A 27,045-nucleotide genomic window follows, 5' to 3' on the forward strand; every position below is an offset into this window, starting at 1 on the left:
ATTTGAATATGAAATATTTTACTTAGAAGTAAAATATTTTACTTAGAAGTAATTTTTTCTTATCTTCTTTAATATTTTAATATTAAACTAAAAAATTAATTTTAAAATAACTAATTCATTTGTAACTTTGACCATGCTTAAAGTAAGCTACTATATATTAATCTTTGCCCCGGGGCATAGCTTAATGATGCAAAGGATAGGAGTGAGGTTATTTCATGCCTTGCTGGCCGACGCAGTGTGAGAGTTCGATTCCTGAAACATGAAATTGGACTCCTTGTAAGTGCAGTGTATAGGCAGCTCTTGTTCCCTGACTTGTTGGGGCACATCTCGAGATTTACCTCCCTCACAAAACTCTAGGGACGGGACGGTGGGGGCCCTCAAGGTTAGGGTTCAACCTACCATATATTAATCTTTTCAAAACTACTCTTTTTACTAACCGAACATATTATTTTTTATTAAATGGACAACCAAACATATACAAACATTTATATTTCTTACTTTTACTTATAATTGATTTTTTTTAAAAGCTCGAGACGGCAATCCTCTAGTTTTGACTTAAAGTGATACTGAACAGTGTAAAGTGGAGACTCACATCACATGTCTAAAAACCTACTTTTGAAACTGCATTCGAAATGAATTGCATTGTATTTCTTGATTTGTACAGTAGACATTAACCTTTTCAAATGGTGTTGGTGGCCCTTCTTTTAATGCAATTGAAGTGATTATTCTGCATCGATAAGATAAAATAAAGAATAAAATAGTAATGCCAATTGTTTACATTTAACACTGTTTGATTTGGAGAAATATTAGCCCTTGTTTGAGCTTCATTTTAATGAGGTTTTGAAAAAATATGTATTTTGAAATAATATTTTTTTCGAAAAATGTGTAATTAAAAAGAATAACATCCTAAATTTACACATAATATTATTTTATTAAAAAATGTATAATTAAAAACAAGAGAAAAATGTATTATAATTAAAATGAAACCCAAATATAGACTCAAAATTTTAGTAAATTTTGTTAAAAGTTGATAAAATATTTGATTCAAAAAATTGATAAAAGTCGTGAATCTCATAAAATGTGTTTTAAAAAAAAAATGAGTTTCAAGAAATGAGGATCAAACGAGAGGATATACGGTATGTCAAATGAAATGGGTTTTATGCCCCCACATTAAAATTGAACATAAACGTCTTTGTATTTCCACCTATAATGATGATGATAACAAATAGCATTCCTATCATAGGCGAAATAGTTTCCACATTGTTTGATGTTCTCCGAACTCTTGTTTCTGACATTTCAATCTCTCTCTTTACACACACATCAACTTGTCATATGGATCAAAAAAAGAAAAGAGAAAATATGAGAGAACAAAGTAAATCTTCAATTTCCCTTGTCTAGACCATTGCGATTCTTGGAGTGCAGTGAGACTTCTTGATAGGTGCTGAGCTATAACTATAGTGCAATGAGTTCCTTTCATTCTTCCAGCGGTTTTTCCTTTTAAAACAATTCTTCAAGCCTCCTTGCCAATGATCTTCCAAGGAAATCTGACTTCAATTTGAACTCCTTAATTGAAATAAAGAGCCCTCGCTAATCACTCTTCTAACCGATCACAGCATGGGAAGGGCAAGAGATGCAAGATTTTGGAAAGATCTTGGCCCAGGTAGCAGCTGCCTTCCGATACTCCATTTGGGCTTGTGCATGTTTTTTCTCTCTTGCACAGGTGTTATCCTTTGGGCTCGTGTCAACCTGGAATTCTTGTCCGTCTCATACCCCATGATAAATTAGGACTGATAGGTGCTCTGATACAAAAATTGATGAAGGAACAAGCTTTATCGCACAAATAATAGCAGAGATTGAAAGAACAAATGATTATTAGCAGATATAGAAGTAAATACTTGAAGTCAGAGATTGAAAAAACAAATGATTATTAACAGATAGAAGTAAATACTTGAAATTTAGTGCTTCAGACAAGAATCTCAGCAAACTATAATTTTCACGATTAAAAAGTAAAGTTCTTCAAATATAACTTTTGTTGGAACAAATTTGGTATAGCTTCAAACTTTAAGCGCTCCAAAACCTATTCAACTAGGAAAGCAAAAATCAATTGGAAAAGTCCAAACCTACTGTAACTATAGAAAGAAGCTTGAATCAATTGGAAAAGCAATCCTAATTTCAGTTGAACATCTAAAAGATATATTATTAATAGTCTAATAAAGGTCAACCACATAAAACTAGTCCAAAAATGATTTAGAAAAATTTAACTCTTTCTCCTGCATCATCATAAAGGAGTAGTATCTGTCACTAAATATAACTAAACTTGGCTTCCTTATGTTGTTCAACATTGGCGAAAAATACGATTCTGTTTCTATTTTAATCAAATATATAACAGCATGGTGTTGCGGAGAATTTAACTCTCTATCTTCTTCCTATTCTCCAAGAAACATGAACAATATTAGTTTTAAGATAAAAAGCAACAGCTCTGATGTTGGGAAGAGGGAGCTAAACTTCCAACAGGTAGATAAAAGAGATGTCAGAATTAATATATGAACTCTGCATATGAATTTCGCGAATGAGAAAATGATTTATATTAATTAAACAAAATAGCGTAAGCATGCTCAGGAAATATACCTGATGCCCAGAGAGCTCTCCAAGAATTCAAACTTCACAAACTAAGAGCAGAAGTGAATCTCCAGTGTAAATCAAAAGTTCTTCGATATTAATTATACCAGTCTTCCTTGATCAGGACTGATTTTTGACACGACTTGCAAGGTTGTTCCTTCGGTAATCCAGGCAGTCATATGAGGTTGATGTTCAGAAGGTTTAAGAGAATGCAGACTTCCATCCTCCAGTCGTACACCATAAACAAAAGGTAGCTTCAGTGAGAGGAAACTCTCCGGAGGCAAAATCACTTGACAACCCATGCTGAACTGTAGTTCTTTTTCAGAGTCAACAACAGAGGTAGGTAAGCATGATGCCTGCAATTAAGCAGTGAGATACAGTACTAATTAGCTGAAAAGAAAAGGCCATGTTCTGAAAATGCTACCGGAAATAATTAGATTGCTAAAGTCACATAATTCTTTATTATTAATAAGACATCTAAAACTATTTACTAAAAGATAAACATTGAGATTTCTGCAGTACGAATGAGGATCACTTCAGAACTGAACTGAATCTCATGCATACTTTATGCCCCATTCAAGTTTTCATTTTAATTGGAGTTTCAACCTGACAAACTATCTTTTCTATGCTATCAAGTCCTCCAATGACGAGACAAAAGTTATAGTAGTATCATATTGCAAAATAATTATCCATTTGCCCAAACTGTCAATATGCGCATCATAAACGTAAAAGTGCAAGCAATTGCTCTGGATATTTGAGTATCATCATCATCAAGTCTTGCAGCGTGACATTTTGCCTTTATAATTTAAGTATATTGACTATTGGCAGAAGTACAGGGCAAGGTCTACAATATTATTTCTCAAATCGATCTAAGCCAACCTTTTGTGTAAGAATATATATTATCTAATATCAAGTCCTATACTGCACTTAATGCTGGAGACGTATCTGGGGAGGTAATTGACAAAAGAGGAATTCAGGATATCCGTGAAGCCATGGGTGCCATGACTGAATGACATGTCTCAGTTAATGCTTCAAATGTACAATCTAGGAATTCTAAAACAGCATGAGAAAGTAATTCACTTCTATGGGTTACGGGGAACTATAGGATAGGTTGGGAGTAGATAACATATTTTAATCTTCTACACAGTTTCTCTACTATTACGGTTTTTAAGGCTACAATGACAAAATAGGTGAAATCAACCAATCAATAGTAAATTGTTGAAATAAAGCGTACTCCTTCCTATATACAGTAAGGCACAAACTAGTAAGGATGCCAATTTTTCCTAAACAACAGATATTCCCTTTCCATTATGTTACACTTAAGTATTTCTACTGCACATAATCCAACGAATACCAGTCAGGCAGCTTGAATCCTTCTTCTTCTTTTTTTCTCTGGTAGCTAGATGTGAAATTGTGAATGCAGACCAAAAGCTAACGAAGCACTTCTCCATTCAAATGACAGTCAGCTAACTATGTTGAAAACCAGATGGTGAAAGTAAATTGACATTTATTTTTTATTTTTTACTTTTTATTTTCTGGTAGCTAGATGTGAAATTGTGAGTGCAGACCAAAAGCTAACGAAGCACTTCTCCATTCAAATGACAGTCAACTTAACTATGTTGAAAACAAGATGGTGAAAGTAAATTGACCAATTTACATCAACAGATTCACTTCTGATTTTCTTTTATGAATTGAATAGTTCTTTTATCAAATTTTAAGTGATTTAAGATGAACTTTGACATTTTTTATCTATGATGCATCGACATGGACATGTGTGTCCGATACGATACATGTCGGCAGCCGACGCGCAATTTTTCAAAAAAATACTTGACTGGAATTGGCTGAATGATTTTCCTGTTCGGGATCCCTCCCAATATATAAAAAGAAGTTCACATACACACTCCTACGGTTAATCTAAATATGGAAAACGTAAATATGGTAAAATACAAATATGTACATAATAAAGGTAGTAAAAGTTGTTTGTAATCTTCATCGTAATCTATGTTGATCGTCAATATCTTATTATCATTCCCCCTCAAATTGATACTGATCGATCTAGAAACATCAATTTGTTGACAAGAAAATGATATCGGTGTCGAGTCATCGTCTTGTTAAACACATGAGCAGTCTAAACATCAGTTGTGATATGTGGAAGTGTAATTATTTGATCATCATAGATCTCACGTATAGAATGACAATCCACTTCAATGTGCTTAGTGCACCCATGGAATACAGGATATAATTTGAACGACACAAATGTTGTTAGCATGAAGTGGAGTAGGATCAAGCTAAGGGCAGCTAAGCTCCCCTAGAAGACCTCGAAGCCAAATAATCTCAGAATAGGCAAAAGACAGTGCTATACTCAGATTCAGCTGAAAATTTAGAGACACGACCCTGCTTTTTACTTCGCTATGAAATGAGTACATTGCCATAAAAATATACACCAACCTGTAATTGAATCATGAGTATTTACACGCCCAACAGCATTACTATAGCATATTAACCTAAGAGAATTGGCACGAAAGAAAAGACCCCAATTAGGTATGCCTAGCAAGTATTGAACAATGCGTCGAACAGCGACCAAGTCAAGGTGTCGTGGTGCATGCATAAATTGACATACCCGTTGGATAGCAAATGGATATCGGGTCGTGTAATAGTGTGGTAATTCAAACTACCTACTAACTGGCAATACAAGGATGGATCAGGAAGATTACCCTCTTCCAAGTGATACTTCATATTTACCTCCAAATGAGTAACAATAGATTGACCATCCTGAAGTCCAACCAATTTAATCAGCTCCTTTGTATACTTATGCTGATGCAGACAAGTCTCGAGTGGATCTGTAATCACCTCAAGACCTAAGAAATATTGTAAAGGTCCCAAATCCTTCATATAAGAGGACTCCTTAAGTCGGTCTTGAAGTTGAGATAATAATCCGATGTTAGTCCCTATAATAACTATATCTTCCATATAACCAAGAAAAAGGACAACGCTTGTCTTGCTATTAGAAATAAAGAGCGAAGAATCATATTGACTTTGATTAAATGAGAACCTCAAGGGAGTGGAATGGAACTTGTCAAGCCAAGCGCGAGGAACCTATTTCAAGCTATAAAGTGAACACTTTAGCCTACAACCATCTTAACAAGGCAAAGAGAAAAGCCTCACTGGGGTAACATATAAATCTCCTCCTTAAGATCGCCATGCAAGAAAGCATTTTTAACATCCATTTGCCGCAAAGGCCAATCCTTGAAGGCAGCTATAGCAATAACAATACGAACCAGCTCCTGTTCTTAAATTTGAATAATATCCCGATCTAATTAGACGTTAAAAATAGATTAGAGCCTGGTACGGCAAGCGCTTCTCCCCCATGAGTGAATTCTTGAATTCCTTTAATAAAAAGTAAGGGCAAAAAGTCCCTTACACCATTCATACCGAATGGCAAGATTAGTTAGCTTTGCCTTGTTGATAGGCTAAAACACACCAATACAAGGGAGCGGATAAGGAAGAAAAACCGTTTGATTTTGGCACATGAAGTGGCAGGTTTGGCTAACATGGAAGTAACATAAGCAGATTCAAATACAGAAGCGGAAGAAGCAAAAACTACAATTAACATCACTATGATCGAGCTATTGAACACGGGGTCAAAAGTGAATTACGAGTCGGACCAATCTACGTCATTTTAGCATTAGGGGCAAAAGTCTCCTATAATCTACGCCATATTCTTGACGATTACCAAGAACCACCGAGCTTTATATCAATAGAGATCCATCAAAATGTAACTTAACAGAATAGACCTACTTACACCCAATAGGCTTTATATGTCCAATGTGTGATTTTCCAGAAGAGCTTGAAGTTCCTCTTGCATTGCTTTCTGCCAACAAGTTTGGGTAACTGCCTGAGAATAAGTAGGAGCTGTGACACGAGAAAAGGTTGCAAGGAAACCATACCGATCGGGAGGTTGAGTTTACGAGTGGATAGCCTAAAAGAAGTAAAGTTTGGAATGGAGTTAGGGTCAAAAAGGGTCGGTGGGGCTAGAGGCTGCCGTATCTGATATGCGAAACCTGGTTTAAATCGTTCGATAGAGCGAGAGCCATCATCAAAGTTAAGAAGTGAAGTCAAATCAGAGGACATGACATGTTGCTGAAGGTAATACTGATTCTCAAAGAAAACCACATTGCGAGAGATAGGAAGACGATTAGTAACACCATCGTAACAAATAAAACCTTTATGAGCAATATTATAACCCATAAAAGCACACCGTATGGATTGAGCAGCAAGCTTATGGCGTTCATGAAGGGAGAAAATGACGAAGCACACCCAAAAGTATGTAATGTGTCATAGCTAGAATGAGTACTATACTGACAAAAATGAGGCGAGTCAAATCCCAAATATTGAGTAGGCGGTCTATTTATCAAATGCACAACTATTGAAAGGTCTTCACCCCAAAATCTAGACAGAACCAAGTATTCCAAGAACAAAACTAAAAAAAATCTAACGATTCTTTCTTCCACCTACCTCATTCTGTTGAGGAGTATATGGCAATCATGAGACATATATTCCCCGCCATTCTCGAATCTAAAAAGTTTGAATACTAGAGGAGAACTGTGTCTCAATGAAAGTTACGGAAATCTTACAAGTGATACATACCTCACTTTCAGATCTAAGAAAATATATCTAAGTGTAACGACTGAAATCATCAATAAAGGTCACAAAATATTTATAATGAGCATATGAAGTGATTGGCGCCACACCCCAAACATCACTATGAATAATCTTAAAACATTTACGACATGACTTCCACGGTCTGAAAATGAGAGTCTTGCTCTTTCCAAGTTTACAAGCATCACAATTAAAAGTAAACTCAAAGAGCTTAAACAGATCTTTATTACCCAAAAAAACCGTATTTCGAAAAATGAGATAAAATTAGAGCATTAGGATAACCTAATCTTTTATGTCAAATATCATATTTAAGTCCAACATTAGTATAAGATAAAGATATAGAAAGAATTGTAAACAATAATGGGAATAATCATCTGATATTACGCCCACTAGCGATCACCTTCCCCAACCCTCCCGATCTTGCACAAGACAACCAGCATGAGAGAAACACACATCACAGTTATTTTCAACCAATTGACCTACCGAAATCAAGTTAGTAGATAAGCCCGAAAAAATAAAAAATTATCGAAAGAAGGTCCATATCGCCAACGCCAGTAATCAGAAGGGTACTGCCATTAGCAATCTGAATGTGATGTATACTAGTATATCATCAAATGTTGCGCAAAAAATTAGAACTACTTGTCATATGATTTAACGCCCCTGATTCAACAAACTAGGGAAACGAAATAACTTGACCTTTACCTTGGAGGCCCAAGGCAAAGAAGGCTGAAACAATCATTTCTTGAACCATTTATAGAGCAAGAACCGGTTGACTAGTGCTAGCTTGTGGAAGTACGGGAGTAGGACCCTGAACATCAACTATATCGCCAACGCCAGTAATCAGAAGGGTACTGCCATTAGCAATCTGAATGTGATGTATACTAGTATATCATCAAATGTTGCGCAAAAAATTAGAACTACTTGTCATATGATTTGACGCCCCTAATTCAACAAACTAGGGAAACGAAATAACTTGACCTTTACCTTGGAGGCCCAAGGCAAAGAAGGCTGAAACAATCATTTCTTGAACCATTTATAGAGCAAGAACCGGTTGACTAGTGCTAGCTTGTGGAAGTACGGGAGTAGGACCCTGAACATCAACTTGAAAGACCCGAGCTTTTCGATTTGGAGGCCGTGTAGGACGATCCTTACTGATATGACCTGGTTGCTTGAAGTAATTGCAGACCTTTTGAGGACAAGTCCGAGCAATATGACCATATCTTTTGCAATAAAAGCACTCGAGTTTACCCTTTTCTCGCCCTTCGGTAGCATGATAATGACATATCAGCTTCCATACTAGCCTAAGTGTCCAGTCATTGCTCCTTGCACAAAAGTTCACCCAGACACGCATCCAATGGAGGAACTAGATCGGGGTTCAACAAACCCGCTTGAACAACTTCAAATTTGGGTCGTAATTTTATAAGAAGCTGAACCCGCTTACTAACCTCTTGAACATCTTGTAGTGCTGATAAGGCTCATCGCAAGGACCTTAGCATGAATTATACCAGAGTACTCAATCCACAAGTTCAGAAAACAAGAATAATATTGCTCAATAGTAAGATTACCCTGATTCTAGTTGGCAATCTTTAACTCAAGCTAAAATCTCCGTGCATTATTGTCTTGGTAATAAATGCACTTTAAGTACTCCCACATCCCCTTAGCAATGGTGAAAGATCGCAAATTATTCACCATATGTGCTTCCATAGATCCCAAAATCCAAGAAATAATATGAGAATCCTTCGTTTTCCATGCACTTAGATCCTTAGCATCTGCACTTAGTCCTTGGCATCTTCAAAGGCTTTATATGACCCATCAATATGACCCCAAAGCTCCTTCCATTTTAAAAACATCTTGAATTGAAATTCCCATACGGGAACTTGACACGAAAGGCTTCAATAGCCATGACTCCGTATTACAAAAAATAAATTTACCACACAAAGTGAACCAATAGCCCACAAAGTAAATCCACACGCAACCCAATCTTAGCCTACACAACGAATCACAAACCACAACAACAAAGCCCACAAATTGAATCACACATACAATAAGTATACCTTATTGTTTAAGCCCAATACTCCATGACAGCACCAATATCACCCCAAAACCCCAAAGATAAAAGTGAAATCGCTCATGCAACAAGGATCTCCAATCACAGCCCGCGTAATGTGTAACCCACAACACGAAAGGCTTCAATAGCCATGACTCCGTATTACAAAAAATAAATTTACCACACAAAGTGAACCAATAGCCCACAAAATCCACACGCAACCCAATCTTAGCCTACACAACGAATCACAAACCAAAACAACAAAGCCCACAAATTGAATCACACATACAATAAGTATACCTTATTGTTTAAGCCCAATACTCCATGACAGCACCAAAATCACCCCAAAACCCCAAAGATAAAAGTGAAATCGCTCATGCAACAAGGATCTCCAATCACAGCCCGCGTAATGTGTAACCCACAGAAATGCGCCTACCATATCTCAGATGAACCAGCCCCAAATTAATGCTTGGACAACTCCCAAAAAATTGGAGCGCAAGTCGATCTGAAACCTCCTTTGATGTCATCGAATAGTGCTTGATCAACCTAGAATACCGAAAAGGGACTACTAGAAAGCTAGAAATTCTTCGGGTGATGGAAGAGATCCTACCAACGAAGCCTCAAGATGCAAAAAATCAGAGGTAATATGATATTTCGAAGACCTAGCGATTGAATTCAGAGGTAAGCTCTAATACCATGACAGGAATTAGCTGAATGATTTTCCCAGTTGGGATTCCTCCCAATATATGCGAAGAAGTTTACATATATATACTGCTAAGTTTAATCTAAACACGGAAAGCATAAACATGGTAAAATACAAATATGTATATAATTATAGTAAAAGTTGTTTGTCATCTTCATCGTATCTTCGTTGATTTTCGATATCTTATTAACACGTCATCGACACATTGATTAAATTCTTTAAAATTCTTCATTTATATAGTATAAATCTAATTTTATACTCATTATTATTATTATTTTTTATTGAAATCTTTAAAATATGAATGCTTATTTGTCATTCACTAATAACTTTAAATTAAAAATATCTAATATTTTTAATAAAAAAAAAAAATATTTATGGTAAAGTGTTTGAGGAGTGTCGATATCAACACGTGTCAGACACGGATACATTACCCCAGTTGAAGTGTCCGTGCTTTAGAGCTTTTCATGATTTAGCCTCGAGATGAGAAAATGAAGCTAAAGGGTATGACTCCATTTATTATTTGTAATGGCACTAATTAACAGTTGGAAATTATTTATTGAGTGTTTGTTTATTTCTTCTCTCCCAAAATATCCTTAATTTCTGTTGGGATTTTATAAAGTCATCCTTCTACATTTTTATTTTATTTTTTAAAGCAACAAAACCTTAAAGTAAATTAATGCACCATTAACAAAAATAGCAAAATGAACTAAAAGATAGCAGCATAGTGTTGACAATACAAATTCATCATAATTAAGATGAACTGCAGCATGTAGGTTCCTGCATAAAACAGAAACAGCATATCCATCACCTACTATCAAAAATTAAAGTGAATTGCATTCAATAAACTAATAGATTTTAGTGATAGAATGAACCTTATAACTCCGGCAATAAACACTGTTTAACTTTCGAAGAAAAAGAAAACCCAACTTTGATAGACGAGATAATTCCGTTTGGGCTTTATTTTGTTTCAATTGGGAATTTATTGTATGCTCAAGCGTCATAAAATTAACTAAACAAGACAACAGTCTTCATAGCCATAGTTAATATGTTAGCCCAAATGTCTAATGCAATATTGAACAGAAAATATATGGAGACAACCTGAATATTATATTCTACTTCAAGGTAAAGTTACGATTCTGATTTTTCTGTATACAAGAATATCCATTAAAACTAGCTTACCTATAAAAGGCATTACAAGAATGTGAAATTAACGTAAAATTAACTAAACAAGACAACAGTCTTCATAGCCATAGTTAATATGTTAGCCCAAATGTCTAATGCAATATTGAACAGAAAATATATGGAGACAACCTGAATATTATATTCTACTTCAAGGTAAACTTACGATTCTGATTTTTCTGTATACAAGAATATCCATTAAAACTAGCTTACCTATAAAAGGCATTACAAGAATGTGAAATTAACTGAATCCTAAGGTTATCAACATTGATGGTTATGAGCTGTTCATTCAAGTTTTTACTGTAATCCAAATGTCTAATGTAATATCAAGCAGCAAAACAGTGGGTGACAACCTCGGCATTATGATCTCTATATCAAGTTAAAGTCAATATTTTATTCACTGAAAGCCAGCACATCCATAGTAAACAAGCAAGAACATGAAGTCAACTGAATTCCTGAAGTTGATCAAATTAATGGTTATGAACTGATTCTTCAACTGTTTCCTATATTCCAAATTTCTAATGCAAAATTGAGCAGCAAACATTACAACATCTCAGTATTATGATATCTAGTTCAAGGTAAAGTTACCATTTTCTGTACAAGAACATTCACCGAAAGCTAGCTTACCAATCAAAAAACAACTGAGTAATTCAGGTTTTTCATATATTGTTTTATTTTTCGCAAATGTTTTGCTGAATTTACTTTCTTCTGAAATCTTTATTATTCTTCTGACTTTTACCTAAATATTCTAGAATATTCAATTATTGTTCTAACCAAATAATTGCACATGCTTCTTCATAATTTATTCATTAAGGGTCCACGTCTACAAACCTTTTCCTGGAAAGATAAAATAAAATGTTTGCCAAACAAGCAAACTCATCCTGCTTTCTAATTTTTTAAAATAGTAAAAGGCAAATGAACAGCAAGGTTGAGCAATAGGACATCAAGCACCAGGTTGCAATGCTATTGCTCCACATTAACTGTGACACTAATGAATAGACACAGAAAAACATGAAACAATGCGTAAGAGAATGCTTCGCATATGGTTATTTTTTAATTTTTTTTTAAAATGGTTTACAACCACCCAAGTTTATTAGAAACTTACAATAGTAAAATTATATTACCTATAAGAAATAGTAAAAATATTTTCTCACAGGTTTTTGACGAAACCATTAGTGATACATGACAATCCAGCAACTGATACATACCTCAAATTGTATAACTGGGCCTGCTGCCAAAATTACAGGAAAGGGAGGTGTGACCTACACATTATGAAAGCATATATAATAAGCATAATATAAGTAATTAATTACGAGTCATTAGAGATAAAAATATTTTGCACACTAATAAAACGATGGTTTACTGTAACTGAAGAAAGCACATCTAATGCCTAATGAAAACAAAAAATAAAGAAAGTCCTTCCCAAGCTACTTAATACATGCATTTGGATTACTTGAAATTCAAAAAGTTTACTTCAACCTTCAAAATTAATCATATTTATATAGTTTATTTTCAATAGGAAAAATGACTAATGGTTGAGCAAGAAAAATTGAATGAAATTAATTTAAAATAAACCCCAAATAGAATAAAAGATACAAAAAAAGGGATTAAGTAATAGCAGTAACTTATCCATGACCAAGTAAGAAAATTTTCATAAGCGCCAAAATACAGTCTGAAAAATGAGAAGAGCCATAAATCTTAAAAGTTAGCCTTTATTGCTGCAAAGAAGAAAATAAATTAAGAGGTAGCCAAAAACTGGAGGAAGGGGTCAACTGAATATAAGAATGAAGTAATTAAAAAGGGTCAAGCTTTGTGGTTTAACTGAGGAATGGCTTGTGATAGATCATAGTAGAAGTGGATCCACGCATCTCACCCAAATAAGTATAGGATAAAGGCCAAGCCGAGCTGAGGTAATCAAATGTACTTTCAGCTCTATACTTGGTTACCAGGACTAGCAAACCAGATTATTCTCTAAATTCAAAGCAATTACAGTTTGATTAAGCAAGGTGACAACATATAACTTGCACGGTAAATATTTTTTGCAGATATAAACTACAAAGACCTGATTTTTTAGGGCACAATTTAACCAGTAGAACATGAAGTGATGAGATATACAATACTTCAACAAATGAGTTAAGGGTAAAAGCCAAAACGAGTGAAAGGAAGATTCGAGATAGTACATCTTGGGCTTTTTATGATCGTTGATACGTATTGCCATTAATCTATGAATTATGAACCTAAGTGATAGATGAAGGAAATAATTCATACCACAAAGATCCTCTGCAGCTGTGAAACAGCACTGGCAAATTTATTATTGGATGGATCTTTCTTGTTCATTGAATCCTTGCAGTGCGGACAGTTCATATATACTGGTAAACTTCTATTTAACATGGAGAAGGCGCATCCACCATCATCAAGAGCAGCAGGTTGAAGGCTAGATTCAAGATCTTTCACAGAAGCAGTAACTGCTGATACGCCAATGTGCTCTTTTGGTGGTCTTGTATATTGCGTGTGCTTGTCATTATATAATTGTTGGTTAGCTACTCTCCCTTTTGACTTCTCCAAGGTTCTTGCCTTACCACTACCACCAGAAACTACCCCATTTGACTGTCTCCGTGTTTTACCATGGCCACCTATTTTACCCAAATTTGCAGGTTCTTCTTTGTGGTCAGAATTTCCCACTGTTGACTTTTCAGGAACCGCATAAGGAGAACCAAGTTCATTGAGATGATCTTGATTCAATATAAACCGGTGCCCACGAGGACACTCATGTTCAAACCCAACATATATTGTGACATGCTTCAAAGAAGTGGGCACTTTAATCTTGTCATTGCCATTCATATTTACACTCGTTTTATTTAAAAATGGATTACCAGCTCCATAGGCATCAACAACAGTCTCATTACCATTCAATGATTCATCAATGGCAGGAGTTTTGTCAACTTTTTGAGATTCTTGATTATGAGAAGTTTCACTAATTTTCTCCGTACCCCTGTATCTTGGACCATGTTGCTTGACACCCTTTTCTGCATCTGGTAGAGGTGGTTTTCTTGATAGGAGTGGCGGAAAACCAGAGTTTGTAGCAGCTGATCCAGCAACAACTTCGGAAAATGGTTTTCTCATTGTAAAGTTGTATAACCCTCTACCAAAACTGATGTTTTTATCATCAACTTTGATATTATCTGAAGAGGGCCTTTTTGGCATTCCACCTCCACTTTGTATTCTGCCAGTTTGCAACTGAGCAGAACCAGACGTCTTGGTTTCTGCTTCTGCAACAGCTTCAGCCTTTATGTTGTTACCTAACCTATTTAAGGAAACTTGCTCCAAGCCATTTAGTGGTGAATGATTTGTGCCTTCTTGCTTCTCAAGAAATATAGTCCACTTCATAAGAAACTTCTGAGTTGCACAGAAACCACTCTGGAATAAACCTTTAGAAGGCTCATAGTACCTTGCACCCCCAATTCGGACCAAACACCATGCCGAAGGTTGAACTGGGTCTTTAATGCTCACTTGGGGAAGTTTAACAGCTGGAAGAAGCTTTTCACAGTCAGGAAAACAACTATATATAACATTAGCTGTTTCGAAATCAAAAGGATCTGGTTGCAGTAGCCTAGAACGACCACAGGCACACGCATGGAGGAATACATAGCCACTGGAATGAGGCTTGAAATCATCTGCCATAAGCGTTTTCTGGTCATGCCTTTGGTGCATGCAAGGCTTTCCTGTGAGACTAACTGCATCACATAGTTGCCTTCCAGAACTCCAGATGGATGTGCATTCATCCTCCAATTTTTTCATGTAAAGCTGCACAGCAGGTCCCTTGACCATCGAATTAAATGCATGCAGAGCCTTCTTCAAATGAGCCTCATGCTGACAACTTGGATAACAAGGGGGCAATTCATTTAAATAAACCTCTTTAGCAACTGGAAGAGCCTTTTGGCACCACGAAGTGGAAAATTTAGTGTTCAGTCCTATACCACTCTCCAAATAAGATACTGCAGACTCTAAAGGATCAGAAGCTTTGTGTGCATTTTCTCCAGATGGATTGATTTCAATTTTATCCATACACCCATGTCTCGCTGAAAGAATTCCATGTAGAATAAGCTGACAGGAAGATAACCACATCTCCAAACTTGGAAGCTCAGGAGCAGTGAATGATTTTCCAGAAGCAGCAGAGGCAGCAGCTGCAGCTGCGGCAACGGCAACCATGCCAACACCAGCAGCTGAGCTACTGGCAGTGCTCGTGACCAAGCTGCTTCTCCCTCTTAGGATATCAGATTGTCTATAGATGAACTCCTTCACAGATAGAATGTCCTCTCTGTTTGCACTCTGGCTGTGGCTTTCAAGCAAAAGAGAATCTGAAGTCATCTTCCCTTTCAAAATATCTTCTATAATGCCAATGGCAAACTCAAGAGATTCACCGCTTTGATTTAAACAAACATCTAGAAGTGCTACAGCCTTTGATGCGTCAAGGGAAAACAGTGGAGCCAAACTAGAAATGCCTCCATTTCTTGACCCAGCATGGGTGGTTTCGGAACCTGAAAGCGTCCGACATTTTTTTATTGAAAAACGAATCTGTCCCTCAAGGGATGACTGCAATTTCTTCCTTGGTCCACCTTCAATTTTATTTACAGGTCGTGCAAGCACAACAACTGACCCAGATCCTTTCGTGGTCATGGTTGGTCTAGCCAAACTATTCAAACTTGAAGACTGGTTTAACAAAGAGGTCTCTGTATGCTCTTCCATATTACCACTTTGGTGAATATCAGAAAAATCATCAAGAAAAACAAAAAGTATAACAGGAGTGCATTGTCCAGGTAGCAAAGCAGTGTACGACCCTAAACCGGACATTAGTGTGATTGTTGAAGCATTACGATTTAAAATGCCTCGGCTTTTAACAGGGGAAGGATTATTTGATGATGCTCCAGACAGAGAGATCCGTGAAGATGAAGAACGTAACCCAGATGTAACAGGCTCCGTGTTTTGTGATTTCACAAATGGAGCCATTGCATGTTTAGCAGCTTGCAACACTCGAAACTTCTTCAAAATCTTAGTATCAAAGCGTGATCCCTCTTGGATAAGTATAATTATGTGACAAACCTGCATTGCTAAAGTACAATCAAATTGCTAAACTGAACAATTTTAAAATCGTCAAAGAAGAAAAAGGTTTTCAATGTCAAACATAAAAAGGTTACAAGTTGAAACCAGATTATAATGCACTTGAGCCTTGCCAATTAAACTTGGCACATTAAAGCTGAAGTTCTCTTCCACGGGCTGCTATTTAAGGAAAATAAATCTCCTATAACCCCATTCATAAAAATTGCATTCCCCACACTACTATAGCTTGAACGTATAAATATAAAGAAATGACGAGGAAACACTGCAATTCGCAGTCTTAAGTGGAGATATCAGCAAATTAATAGTCACCTTGCTCTAATAACTTTGAGCTCATTGTTTAACAAACTTTTTGAGGCTTAGGCCTTGGCCTCGCTTCATGCAAAACTTTCATTAAATGCCTTGAAATACGCCTTTGTGTCGGCTTGCTCCTCAATTTTGTTTTTTTTTTTTCCTGTTTTTTTTTTTTAATCTTAGATTCTTTATCTATTGCATTTACTTAATACTTTTTTTCCGAGCTTGCGGGGAGAGTCAGTTGAGGCGTACGTGCATTTATCTTGCCTTTACTGAGTACTGGCCTCAGGTTTTTGGGCAGTTCTTTTACAACATAGAACACTTTATACAAAAAGGTAAGGAGGAGGAGAAAAGGGAGGAGAAGACACTATTGTAAGTGAACAACGATGATAAAGAACGATAAGTAACTGCAATGAGGAGAATGACATGATAATCAGATATGTTAATGATTTCTCAAAGATATTCGTTGACATTTTGGTTTGTAAGTTAGACTAATAATATTGTTGTTGTTTTTTAATGATTTTGCAAGATCATTTACAGTTTATTACTTTTGCAAGAAGGTTTATAGTTTATTATGAGCATATTTATGTATTTTTATATTCTTATGAATTATTTTAAGATGTCTTGAGGCTTACACTTTGACTCATAGAGGTCAATACCTGATTGAGCCATTTTAGACATTGTCCAACTACCTACTTCATTGTAGACATATTTAAACTATCATGTTTAACATCCTTCATTTTACTAAGTTTTTTGGGTAAAACTACTTCTTTTCTAATAAAAATATTTCTCACATTAAAGATTAAAACAATGAAGTAAATGCCATTTATCCAATTATCAAACTCAGCCAAAATCGAATAAATTTAACTTCAATATTTTACTCGTTCTTCATTGATCAGAAAATTTAGGTTCTCTTCATATTTCTTGCATCTTTTCAGCACATGAACATCATTGGAAAGCTTCATTTATTTAAAACTCACAAAAATACCACATTATAAATTCCACATTTAACTTTTAGCATATAAAGAAAGATAAACAATCAATTGTATACATCATTTGAAACTTAGATACACAATCCAGAATCAAGTTGACCAAAACTCATGTTTAAATGGATTATCAGCACCAGAATAGATAGCCCAGCGTTCAAACTTGACTCTACAATATGATCGTTTAAAGTGAATTGTACAAAGAACATATTTACTTCCAATCGTATTCACAAAATGTCATTCTGACTAAGCATCCATTTGCCTCATTAACAGAAAACTTAAAAAGAGTGAACTTGATGTAGTACATTCTCTACTCCAAATAGGATTCCTGTTGTAATAGGATTTTCTCTATTATTTTCTTCTTTCTAGTTTAGAAAAGGAACTCTTTCTTGTTAGAATGGGATTTTTTTTTTTATTTTTTTTTTTGGGCTTTTACTCCTTTCAGGATTTTAATTGCTTAATCATCAGGACTAGGAAATTAATTTGCCTATACTAAACTCTTTCTTGTTAGAATAGAATTTATTACTATTATTATTATTATTATTTTATTTTTTTCGCTTTAACTCCTTTCAGGATTTTAATTGCTTAATCATTAAGATTAGGAAATTAATTTTCCTATATTAAATAAAGATTTTTTTACATTTTTTCAATCACCAATTCATTACAATCAAATTATTCTCTACAAATTTTTAAGTGTTTTCCAACTTTCTTCTTGTTTTAAAAATTTCAAATACGCTTCCACAACAAAATCGGTAATAGACTTAGAGGTTTCATGTTCGAGTCAATGTTGGGGCATTTCTATAAAGTCGGTCTATAGTACATGAGTATGCTTGAAACAAGGGTGTGCCTATTATCACCCAATAGTACCTTCGTAAGGCAAACTGAGTGTGATCCTTCAGCTCAAGGCATTGGGACTGTCTTATCTCAAGAGAAACGGCCAGTATAACTTTTCAGCAAGAAGGCTGGTGACACTGACAAAAATGAACTTCATATAAACTCGAATTTTATGCAGTTATTCGAGCTCTAAAACATTAGGAACATAGTTCAAAGAGAATTTGTTTTGTGCACTTATCATCAAGCATTGAAGTATATCTATCTCAAAAACAATGAACAACATACATGCACGGTAAATTATGTTTCTACAGAAGTTCACACTTTCTATCAAATCCTTCGAAGCCACGATTGGCCCAAAAGTTAATGGCTTCGATTGCTTGAAAGAATCATATATAGAAGATGATGATTCTGGGAAAGTGATGAGGACATCGGACGTTTACTTATTTTATTTAAACTTTATTTATTTTTGGACTATTATTTAAAATTTGGACTTGTATGGGCCCGGGTCCAATCTTGTTAAGGTTGTTTTACTATTTAAACCTATTTTGTATTGTAATTTTCAATTGATGAATGAATAATAATTATTGGTGGCTGTGGCGCACTTCTCCTCTCTTCTCCACTATTTTCCCCTTCTTCTACCGTGTTTCCCCCTTCTTCCATCCGTTCCCCTAATTTCTTCTTCCTATTATATGGTTTTCTCGCTTTCTATTCAATCTCTATTGGTGCTGCATCAAATTTAGTATCAGAGCCGAACATTGGGTAATATCTTTCCTACAATCCAAAAGTTCTTCTTATCTCTTTCCAAAATTTGTTGGAACAACACAATTGAAATAGATTTAGCGTAAAAGCGGTGTTTTTCATTTTTATTTTTAGTTCTCTGTCATTCAAAAAAAAAAAATCTGTTCACGGGTACTGTTCACACCTAAAATTCCAGTTTAGAATTTTTACAATTTAAAAAAAAAAAAATTTAGAGAGAAATTTCATTCGCTGGTGCTGCTGCTAAAGTGTTGTTCTAACCCTAATTCTCAAATATTGACCCACATACAAAACCAACCCATAACCCCAATCCCAAACTCACTCCGCCCGTAGCCCACTACCCAACTCCCATTCATCAGTTTTCAAATCATTAATCCGTTTGGCCCAATTAACGCTAGCCCATTATATACGAACTCAAACCAGTCCACACAAACAAATCTCAATCCAGGCAGCCCGATTCTAACGCATAGGATCCCGAACCCGGCCGACCCAAATTACCACAATATCCAATCCATATTTCACTTAACCCATTCTAACTCACCCTTACCTGGCCCACATAATTAACCCAATACTCCAACCCGTTGCTTCGTCCTCTCCCCAGCGTCGCAGCTTCCAAGCCAACCCTCGACCTTCAATCGGTCGGTCAACAATCGCCAGCATCTATTACCAACACCCACCTTCGTTCCCTATAACACCGGCGACCAATCACCCAGCCAATCACTTCACTTCCGCAACAACACCCGCGCCGGCTTCCTCTTCTTTCTTCGCCGAACCTGCTGCATCGGCGACCCCACTCTTCTATCACCGCCACCTTCCACCGGCGACCCATCCACGGTGAACGCCGAAGACACTCGTCATCTTCGCCACTACTCTTCTCCTGCGCCATTCACACACCAACACTCCCTCTGTTTCTTCTCGCCATACACTACCACACTTGTCGCCAACACCACAACTATAATTCACTCAACACACCACTCATCTATCATTCCCACAATCACTGTCAAAGCATCCACCACCACATCACCACGATCAATTCCCAGCAACTGTTCAAGGAATTCAAAGGAATCAGAGTCCAGACATTAAGCAGATGAATCACAATTCAGCAGGAGGGTGTTCTAAAGTTGAAGGAAACTGTAGCGAGGGATAAGAAAGAAACATACTTGGAGCCCCACACGTTGGCGATTCAAACCAATCGGAGTACCGGGAGTCCCAACTGAACTCAGGGAGTCACTGCTCTTACCTATTTTTAGTTGACACTACTGCTTTATTTAGAATTGCATCAATTATTTCCTTGTGTTGCCACTATTTTGATAATTTTAACCTTAATCCTACTTGATTGGAATTCGCAAACTACCTCCCCTTGTTCACCCGTTTATCCCACGTGACTAGGCCTATCATTTGTACCTTTGCTTTTTATGTTATTCGCATTAGTATTATTAGCTTGCTAAGATCGGACCTTACGTACTCTCATTTTAACAAACAAACAAACAAAAAAAAAAATAATAATAATAATAATAATAATAATATTAAAATTTCAGATTGCTAATCTACTGTTAGCACTCGTTGGTTATTGATCTCTATAGCGCACCTTACTTACTTAGTGTTACCGTGTATGCAATTGGGTAGTGGTCGTGTTACTGCTTCTAGTGCTAGTACCCTTGCCATGGACCCTTCCCAAATTGAAGCTCTTACCCGACAGTTGGCACAATTACAAAATCAATTAACGACTGTCCAAACTGAGGTAGCCGCTACTCGTGAGGAGAATAGAGCCCTAACCGCTAGGTTGAACACTCTTGACCCAACCCCATATTCGACCGAAGCTGAAAACTCTGAAGCTTCCATTAATAGACCTCGTTGTCGTCCACAAGGTGGTCGACACCACGCCAGACATGATCATAGGGAGGGAAATCAAGCTCGTGGACGGGAACGGGAATATCACTATCATGGTACACTATCTCCCCCTCACCACGAGGAGCGCCTCTTTCGAAATATTAAGTTAGATGCCCCTACATTTGATGGTTGTCTAGATCCTAGTGTATTCAATCAATGGGTTAGAGATATGGATCGCTTCTTTACCTGATATGGGGTCCCTGAGATCGGAGGATACAATTTGTCAGTTTGAAGTTAACTAGTATTGCTCAACTCTTTTGGGAAAGTGTTGAGGACCTTCTGGAGAGGCGGCATGCTCTTCCTGTTGGGAGTTGGGAGGAAATGAAACGTGACCTTCAAGAAAAATATTTACCTCAATCTAACAGGGGTAACTTGCTGGATCAATGGAATGCACTTACGCAAGGCAGTCGACCTGTGACTGAATACGTTTCTCAGTTTGATGAGTTTCGAATGAGATGTCAAGTCGTTGAGGATGAAGTCATGACTTTGAGTAGGTTTAGGCAAGGCCTAAGGGATGATCTTAGACGTGAGCTTGTCCTTAGAGGCATCACCACTCTTAACCACGCCTACTCTTTCATTCGGGATTACGAGTTAGTGACTAAGACACCGTATAGAAATCGTAGTGACTCCTGCACCGCAACCTTTTCTGCATCCACTCCATCCTCTAAGTCTATTATAGGACCTCCTCCTTCTAACACTACCCCCACATCGGATAGCAAAGGTCGAGGTTCTGAGGTTTCAAGAACGTCCTCTCGTTTGCAATGCTTCAATTGTAAGGGTTTTGGTCACATGTCTTCTAAGTGTTCTAGCCGAGCCCTAGTTATGGAAGAGCGTGAAGGTATAGTTGACGAACCACTAGCGGACCAGGTTTATGAACCTAAGAAGAGTTTGATGACTTGGAGGATAGTGAAGATACCTTCTTAGTTTGTATTCAGGCTAGTCTCCTTATTCCACATACGCCTAGAGTCGGTGTCGTCCGTTGCACTCTTACCCAGCCTAGGGATGCCGATGATTGGCGCCGTCATGCCATCTTCCACACTTACATCAAGATTAATAAGAAGGGCTGTAAAGATATTGTGGATAATGGCAGCTGCATTAATGCGGTTTCGATGGCTACTGTATCCCGTCTACGGTTGAAGTCTGTTCCTCACCCTCAGCCATACAGCGTCTCTTGGGTTGATACCTCTTCTATAGCTATTAAGAAACGTTGTTTAGTCTCTATCCAATTTCTCGAGTATAAGGACCATATATGGTGTGACGTCATTTCTATGGATGTCGGGCACATCATCTTGGGACGACCTTGGTTATTTAACCTAGATGTAACCATCTATGGTCGATCTAATTCCTGCTCTTTTGTGTTTAATGGAAAGAAAATTCACCTTAACCCTCCGCCCCCAAAGCCTATTGGCCCACTAGAAACGAAGAAGAGTGTGGAACAAAAGGGATTGCATATCATTAGTCCTACGGAGTTTGAGCATACACTTTTTAGTGACTCAATTGTGTTCACTTTGGTGGTCATGGAGGTTTCATCCCACTCCACAATAGAGAGCTCTGTTGAAGTCCGGTCGATCCTCCAAGAGTTTCGAGATGTCTTTCCGGAGGACCTACCTGATCATCTACCTCCTCTACGGGATATTCAACATGCCATAGATTTCGTCCCAGGGGCATCCCTTCCAAATTTGCCTCATTATAGGATAAATCTTATCGAGCACGCTGAACTTCAAAGGCAAGTAGATGACCTCCTTCATAAAGTATTCATTCGTGAGAGTTTAAGCCCGTGTGTTGTTCCCGCCCTATTGACGCCCAAAAAGGATGGTTCTTGGAAGATGTGTGTGGATAGTCGTGCGATCAATAGGATCATGGTGAAGTATCGTTTTTCCATTCCTAGACTTGACGATATGTTAGATATGATGGTTGGTGCCACAATATTTTTGAAGATTGATCTGAAGAGTGGATACCATCAGATTCGAATTCGCCCAGGTGATGAGTGGAAGACTGCGTTTAAAACGAAAGATGGCCTTTATGAATGGCTGGTCATGCCTTTTGGGCTAAGCAATGCGCTAAGTACCTTTATGCGGGTAATGACGCAAACTCTTCGACCTTTCATGGGTAAGTTTCTTGTTGTCTACTTTGATAATATCCTCATTTATAGTAAGACTAAGGAGCAACACCGTGACCACCTCACACAAGTTTGTTCTACCTTTCGTGCAACTAATCTGTATCCTAACGTCAAGAAGTGCTCTTTCTTCACCGATACAGTTGTTTTTCTGGGGTTCATTATCTCTTCGACACGAGTATCTGCTGACCCTGCTAAGGTTTAAGTGATTATTGACTGGCCTGAGCTTAAAGCTATTCATGAAGTCAGGAGCTTTCACGGCTTAGCTACATTTTACCGTCTCTTTATCAAGGGGTTTAGCACTATTATGGCGCCTATCACGGAGTGCATAAAGAAATGGGAGTTTCATTGGACACAAGAGGCAGCTAAGGCCTTTAAATTAGCCAAGAAGAGAATGACGGAGGCTCCTGTTATGCGTCTTCCCGACTTTTCCAAAGTCTTTGAAGTTGAATGTGATGCCTCCGGGGTAGGTACATGCGGAGTCTTGAGTCAGGATCGTCATCCTGTTGCCTACTTCAGTGAGAAGTGAAATGAAGCCAAACAACGGTACTCAACTTATGATAAGGAACTGTATGCGGTGGTCCAGGCTTTGCGCTATTGGCGCCACTATTTGTTGCCCCAAGAATTTGTCCTTTATTCGGATCACGAGGCCCTCCGTTACCTCAACTCCCAGAAACGATTAAGCTCTAGGCATGGTCGTTGGGTCGAATGTTTGCAGGCATACTCATTTGTTTTAAAACACAAGAAGGGCGTGAAAAACCAAGCAGCTAATGCATTAAGTCGTCGTGTCTCCCTTTTGTCGATCATGAGTGTCAAGGTCGTCGGTTTTGAAAGGCTTAAGGAGGATTACGAGGCATGTCCCGATTTTAAAGATATCTTTCTTGATTTACAAAAGGGACAATCAGGCGCCACAGATGGCTTCCGACTTGCGGACGTTTATCTCTTTAGAGCCAATAAATTGTGCATCCTTCGAATTTCAGTGCGAGATTTCACAGTGTGGGAGGTTCATGCGGGAGGGTTAGCCGGTCACTTTGGACATGATAAGACCATAGAGGAAGTTGAACGTCAATTCTATTGGCCTAACTTGAAGAAAGACGTGGCTAAAATTGTTAGTACTTGTAACACTTGTCAATTGAGTAAACAGAAAAAGCAGAAAACAGGCCTATACACCCTTCTTCCCGTCCCCAATTGTCCTTGGCAAGATGTTAGTATGAATTTTGTATTAGGCCTTCCATGCACCCCAAAGAAACATGATTCTATTTTTGTGATTGTCGACCTTTTTTCGAAAATGGCTCATTTTATCCCCTATAGCAAAACCTCAGATGCGTCTAAGGTGGCTATGTTGTTCTTTAATGAGATTGTTAAATTGTATGGGCTTCCTAAGACAATTGTGTTCGATAATAATGTTCGTTTCACTAGCCATTTTTGGAGGACTTTGTGGTAAAAAATAGGTACCAAATTGAAATTTTCTATGGCCTACCACCCTCAGACTGATGGTCAAACTGAAGTAGTTAATCGAAATCTTGGTAACCTCTTACATTGTCTGGTCCGGGAGAATCTTCGAAATTGGGATTTGATCCTTCCTGTAGTTCAAATTGCGTATAATAGCTCCATAAATCGTTCATTAGGTATGAGTCCATTTGAAGCCGTTCATGGGTACAAGCCTAGGAAAACGTTAGATCTCATCCCTATGTCCCCACAGGCTAGAGTGTCAGTGTCAGCCAAAGCATTTACACAACATCTTCGTGATTTGCATATTGAGATCAATAAACAACTTGAAACTAGTAATGCACGATATAAACTCCAAACTGATTTGCATAAACAACATATTGAGTTTAACGTTGGGGATTACGTTATGGTCCGCATTAGGCTAGAGCGGCATCTACATGGACCCGCCTCCAAATTGCAAGCTCGTAGTGCTGGTCCTTTTAAAATTTTAAAGCAAGTTGGTCCAAATGCCTATGTTGTTGACATTCCACCACATCTTGGTTACCATTCTACTTTCAATGTTAAGGACCTAGTAGCTTATAAAGGTCATTTCATTCCCTCAGATGATCCTTTGTTACCTCTTTTTGTGGACCTTGATTCAGACTATTTGATCACTTCTACCTACTACCACCTCTCACAATACACACAGATAAAATTGATGCTACTTTAGATTAAGAAATTGTGTTTACTAATGATGGAGAGGTTCAGCACTTCCTCGTTCGTTGGGTTGGTCGACCAGATTCTGATTGTACATGGATCTCCAGAGACACACTACAGCAATTAGATCCAGATTTATTGGAGCTTTATCGGAGTCAGCAAGATCTTCCTTGGCCTAGATCGCCTCCTGTTCACCCAAGGGGAGTTGGTGAGGACACCAGATTCAGACCTCCACTGACATATTTTTACAGACGCCGGAAGAAGCTTGCCTAACCACTCAACTTATGGTTGGGAGATTGACGACATCCTATAGTGATATATCCACTCGACAGGGTCGAGTTTTTCTTCCACCCCAGGAAAGTTGATGAGGACATCGGCCGTTTACTTATTTTATTTAAGCTTTATTTACTTTTGGACTATTATTTAAAATTTGGACTTATATGGGCCCGGACCCAATCTCGTTAGGGTTACTTTACTATTTAAACCTATTTTGCATTGTAATTTTCAATTGATGAATGAATAATAATTATTGGTGGCTTGTGACGCAGTTCTCCTCTCTTCTCCACTATTTCCCCCTTCTTCCATCCGTTCCCCTAATTTCTTCTTCCTATTATATGGTTTTCTCGCTTTCTATTCAATATCTCTATTAGTGCTGCATCAGAAAGTTTGGAACAAATGTAGTACTACGAGTATCACCTGTGATTGTCATATTCAAGGTGGATTATTGTTCAAAGGCAATCAAGAATTTCAAATCCGCCTCCGCATAAAATTCTATATCTGCAGCTCTGAGTACACATATTATAGTGAATCACACCATATGGATATATAAACCCCTTATGCAATTCTTTCCAATAAATATATTTCGGTGTATCTGTTTTTTCTTGGGGGGAACAGGACTCATTTACCTAATCTTTAAACAAAAAAAATATAAAAATGTCAAATTCCTTCATTAATTTAATTAACACTAAAAAGTACACTGCATTACATATATGCATATGAATACGAAACTTTATCTGCAGCAAAATATAAGTGCAGAATCCACAATTAAAAGAGCTATTGTAGCAAAACCCATGTTAAAAAAACTTACAGAGAACATAAAAAGCAACCCCTGAAGATCCCCGAGCTCTTGGTCCTCGAAAACCGAATCCAACCCGAATTGGGATTCCAACGAACCATCCATTACTGGACACCGAGCAGAGGCAAACTGCAAGTACAGAATTCCCTTGTCCTCGTCCTGAAAAAAACTCAATTTCCTGCTTTCCAACCATTTCTTTATCTCCGCGTTATTTTTTTCATCTTCAATGCGAAATGGCTTGTCCAAATTCCCCGAGCCAAACACATTGGAGTCAATGATTCGGTTCATAAGCTGGGCCACGTCCTCGTGACGTCTTCCAATAAACCCCACGACGACGACACCGTTTTGAGGGGGATCTGGTGGTGTTGGTGGTGGTAGTGGGTGGGGCGAGACTGGAGGTGTAGGATTCGGGGGGCGAACAAGGACTCGCATTGACTGGGATTTGAGGTTTGGAATATGGGTATCCATAGATGAATTGTGCGGAAAGTTGAGTATTTGGGTTCCGTTTCAATTCGGAACTGTATATGCAGATACGTTTTATTTTTTGGCGGTGGCGGTTCTCGGTGGCGGTCGAGGAACAGGACTCCGTTAATAGAGTTGGGCCAGCTCGCAAAACCAATTATTAGG

General features: G+C 37.5%; 1 protein-coding gene across 3 annotated transcripts; it reads right to left on the reverse strand.

The window, feature by feature from the left end:
- Positions 1–1,139: 1,139 nt before the first annotated feature.
- LOC111400298 lies at positions 1,140–27,045 on the reverse strand. 3 transcript variants are annotated; one of them, XM_023027722.1, is made up of 5 exons: positions 26,431–27,045; positions 13,476–16,307; positions 12,416–12,469; positions 2,629–2,975; positions 1,140–1,794 (listed from the first exon to the last, which is right to left on the reverse strand). In XM_023027722.1, the coding sequence occupies exons 1-4, from the start codon at positions 26,884–26,886 to the stop codon at positions 2,721–2,723; spliced, it is 3,597 nt and encodes a 1,198-aa protein (XP_022883490.1). In that variant the 5' UTR covers positions 26,887–27,045; the 3' UTR covers positions 1,140–1,794; positions 2,629–2,720. The 3 variants fall into 3 exon arrangements, with proteins under 3 accessions (XP_022883490.1, XP_022883484.1, XP_022883494.1); XM_023027716.1 differs by having other exon boundaries at positions 1,140–1,799; XM_023027726.1 differs by having other exon boundaries at positions 1,140–1,799; positions 13,476–16,315; positions 26,431–26,778.

Source organism: Olea europaea, chromosome 1 (assembly GCF_002742605.1).
Source record: "Olea europaea var. sylvestris chromosome 1, O_europaea_v1, whole genome shotgun sequence".
Lineage (NCBI taxonomy): Eukaryota > Viridiplantae > Streptophyta > Magnoliopsida > Lamiales > Oleaceae > Olea > Olea europaea.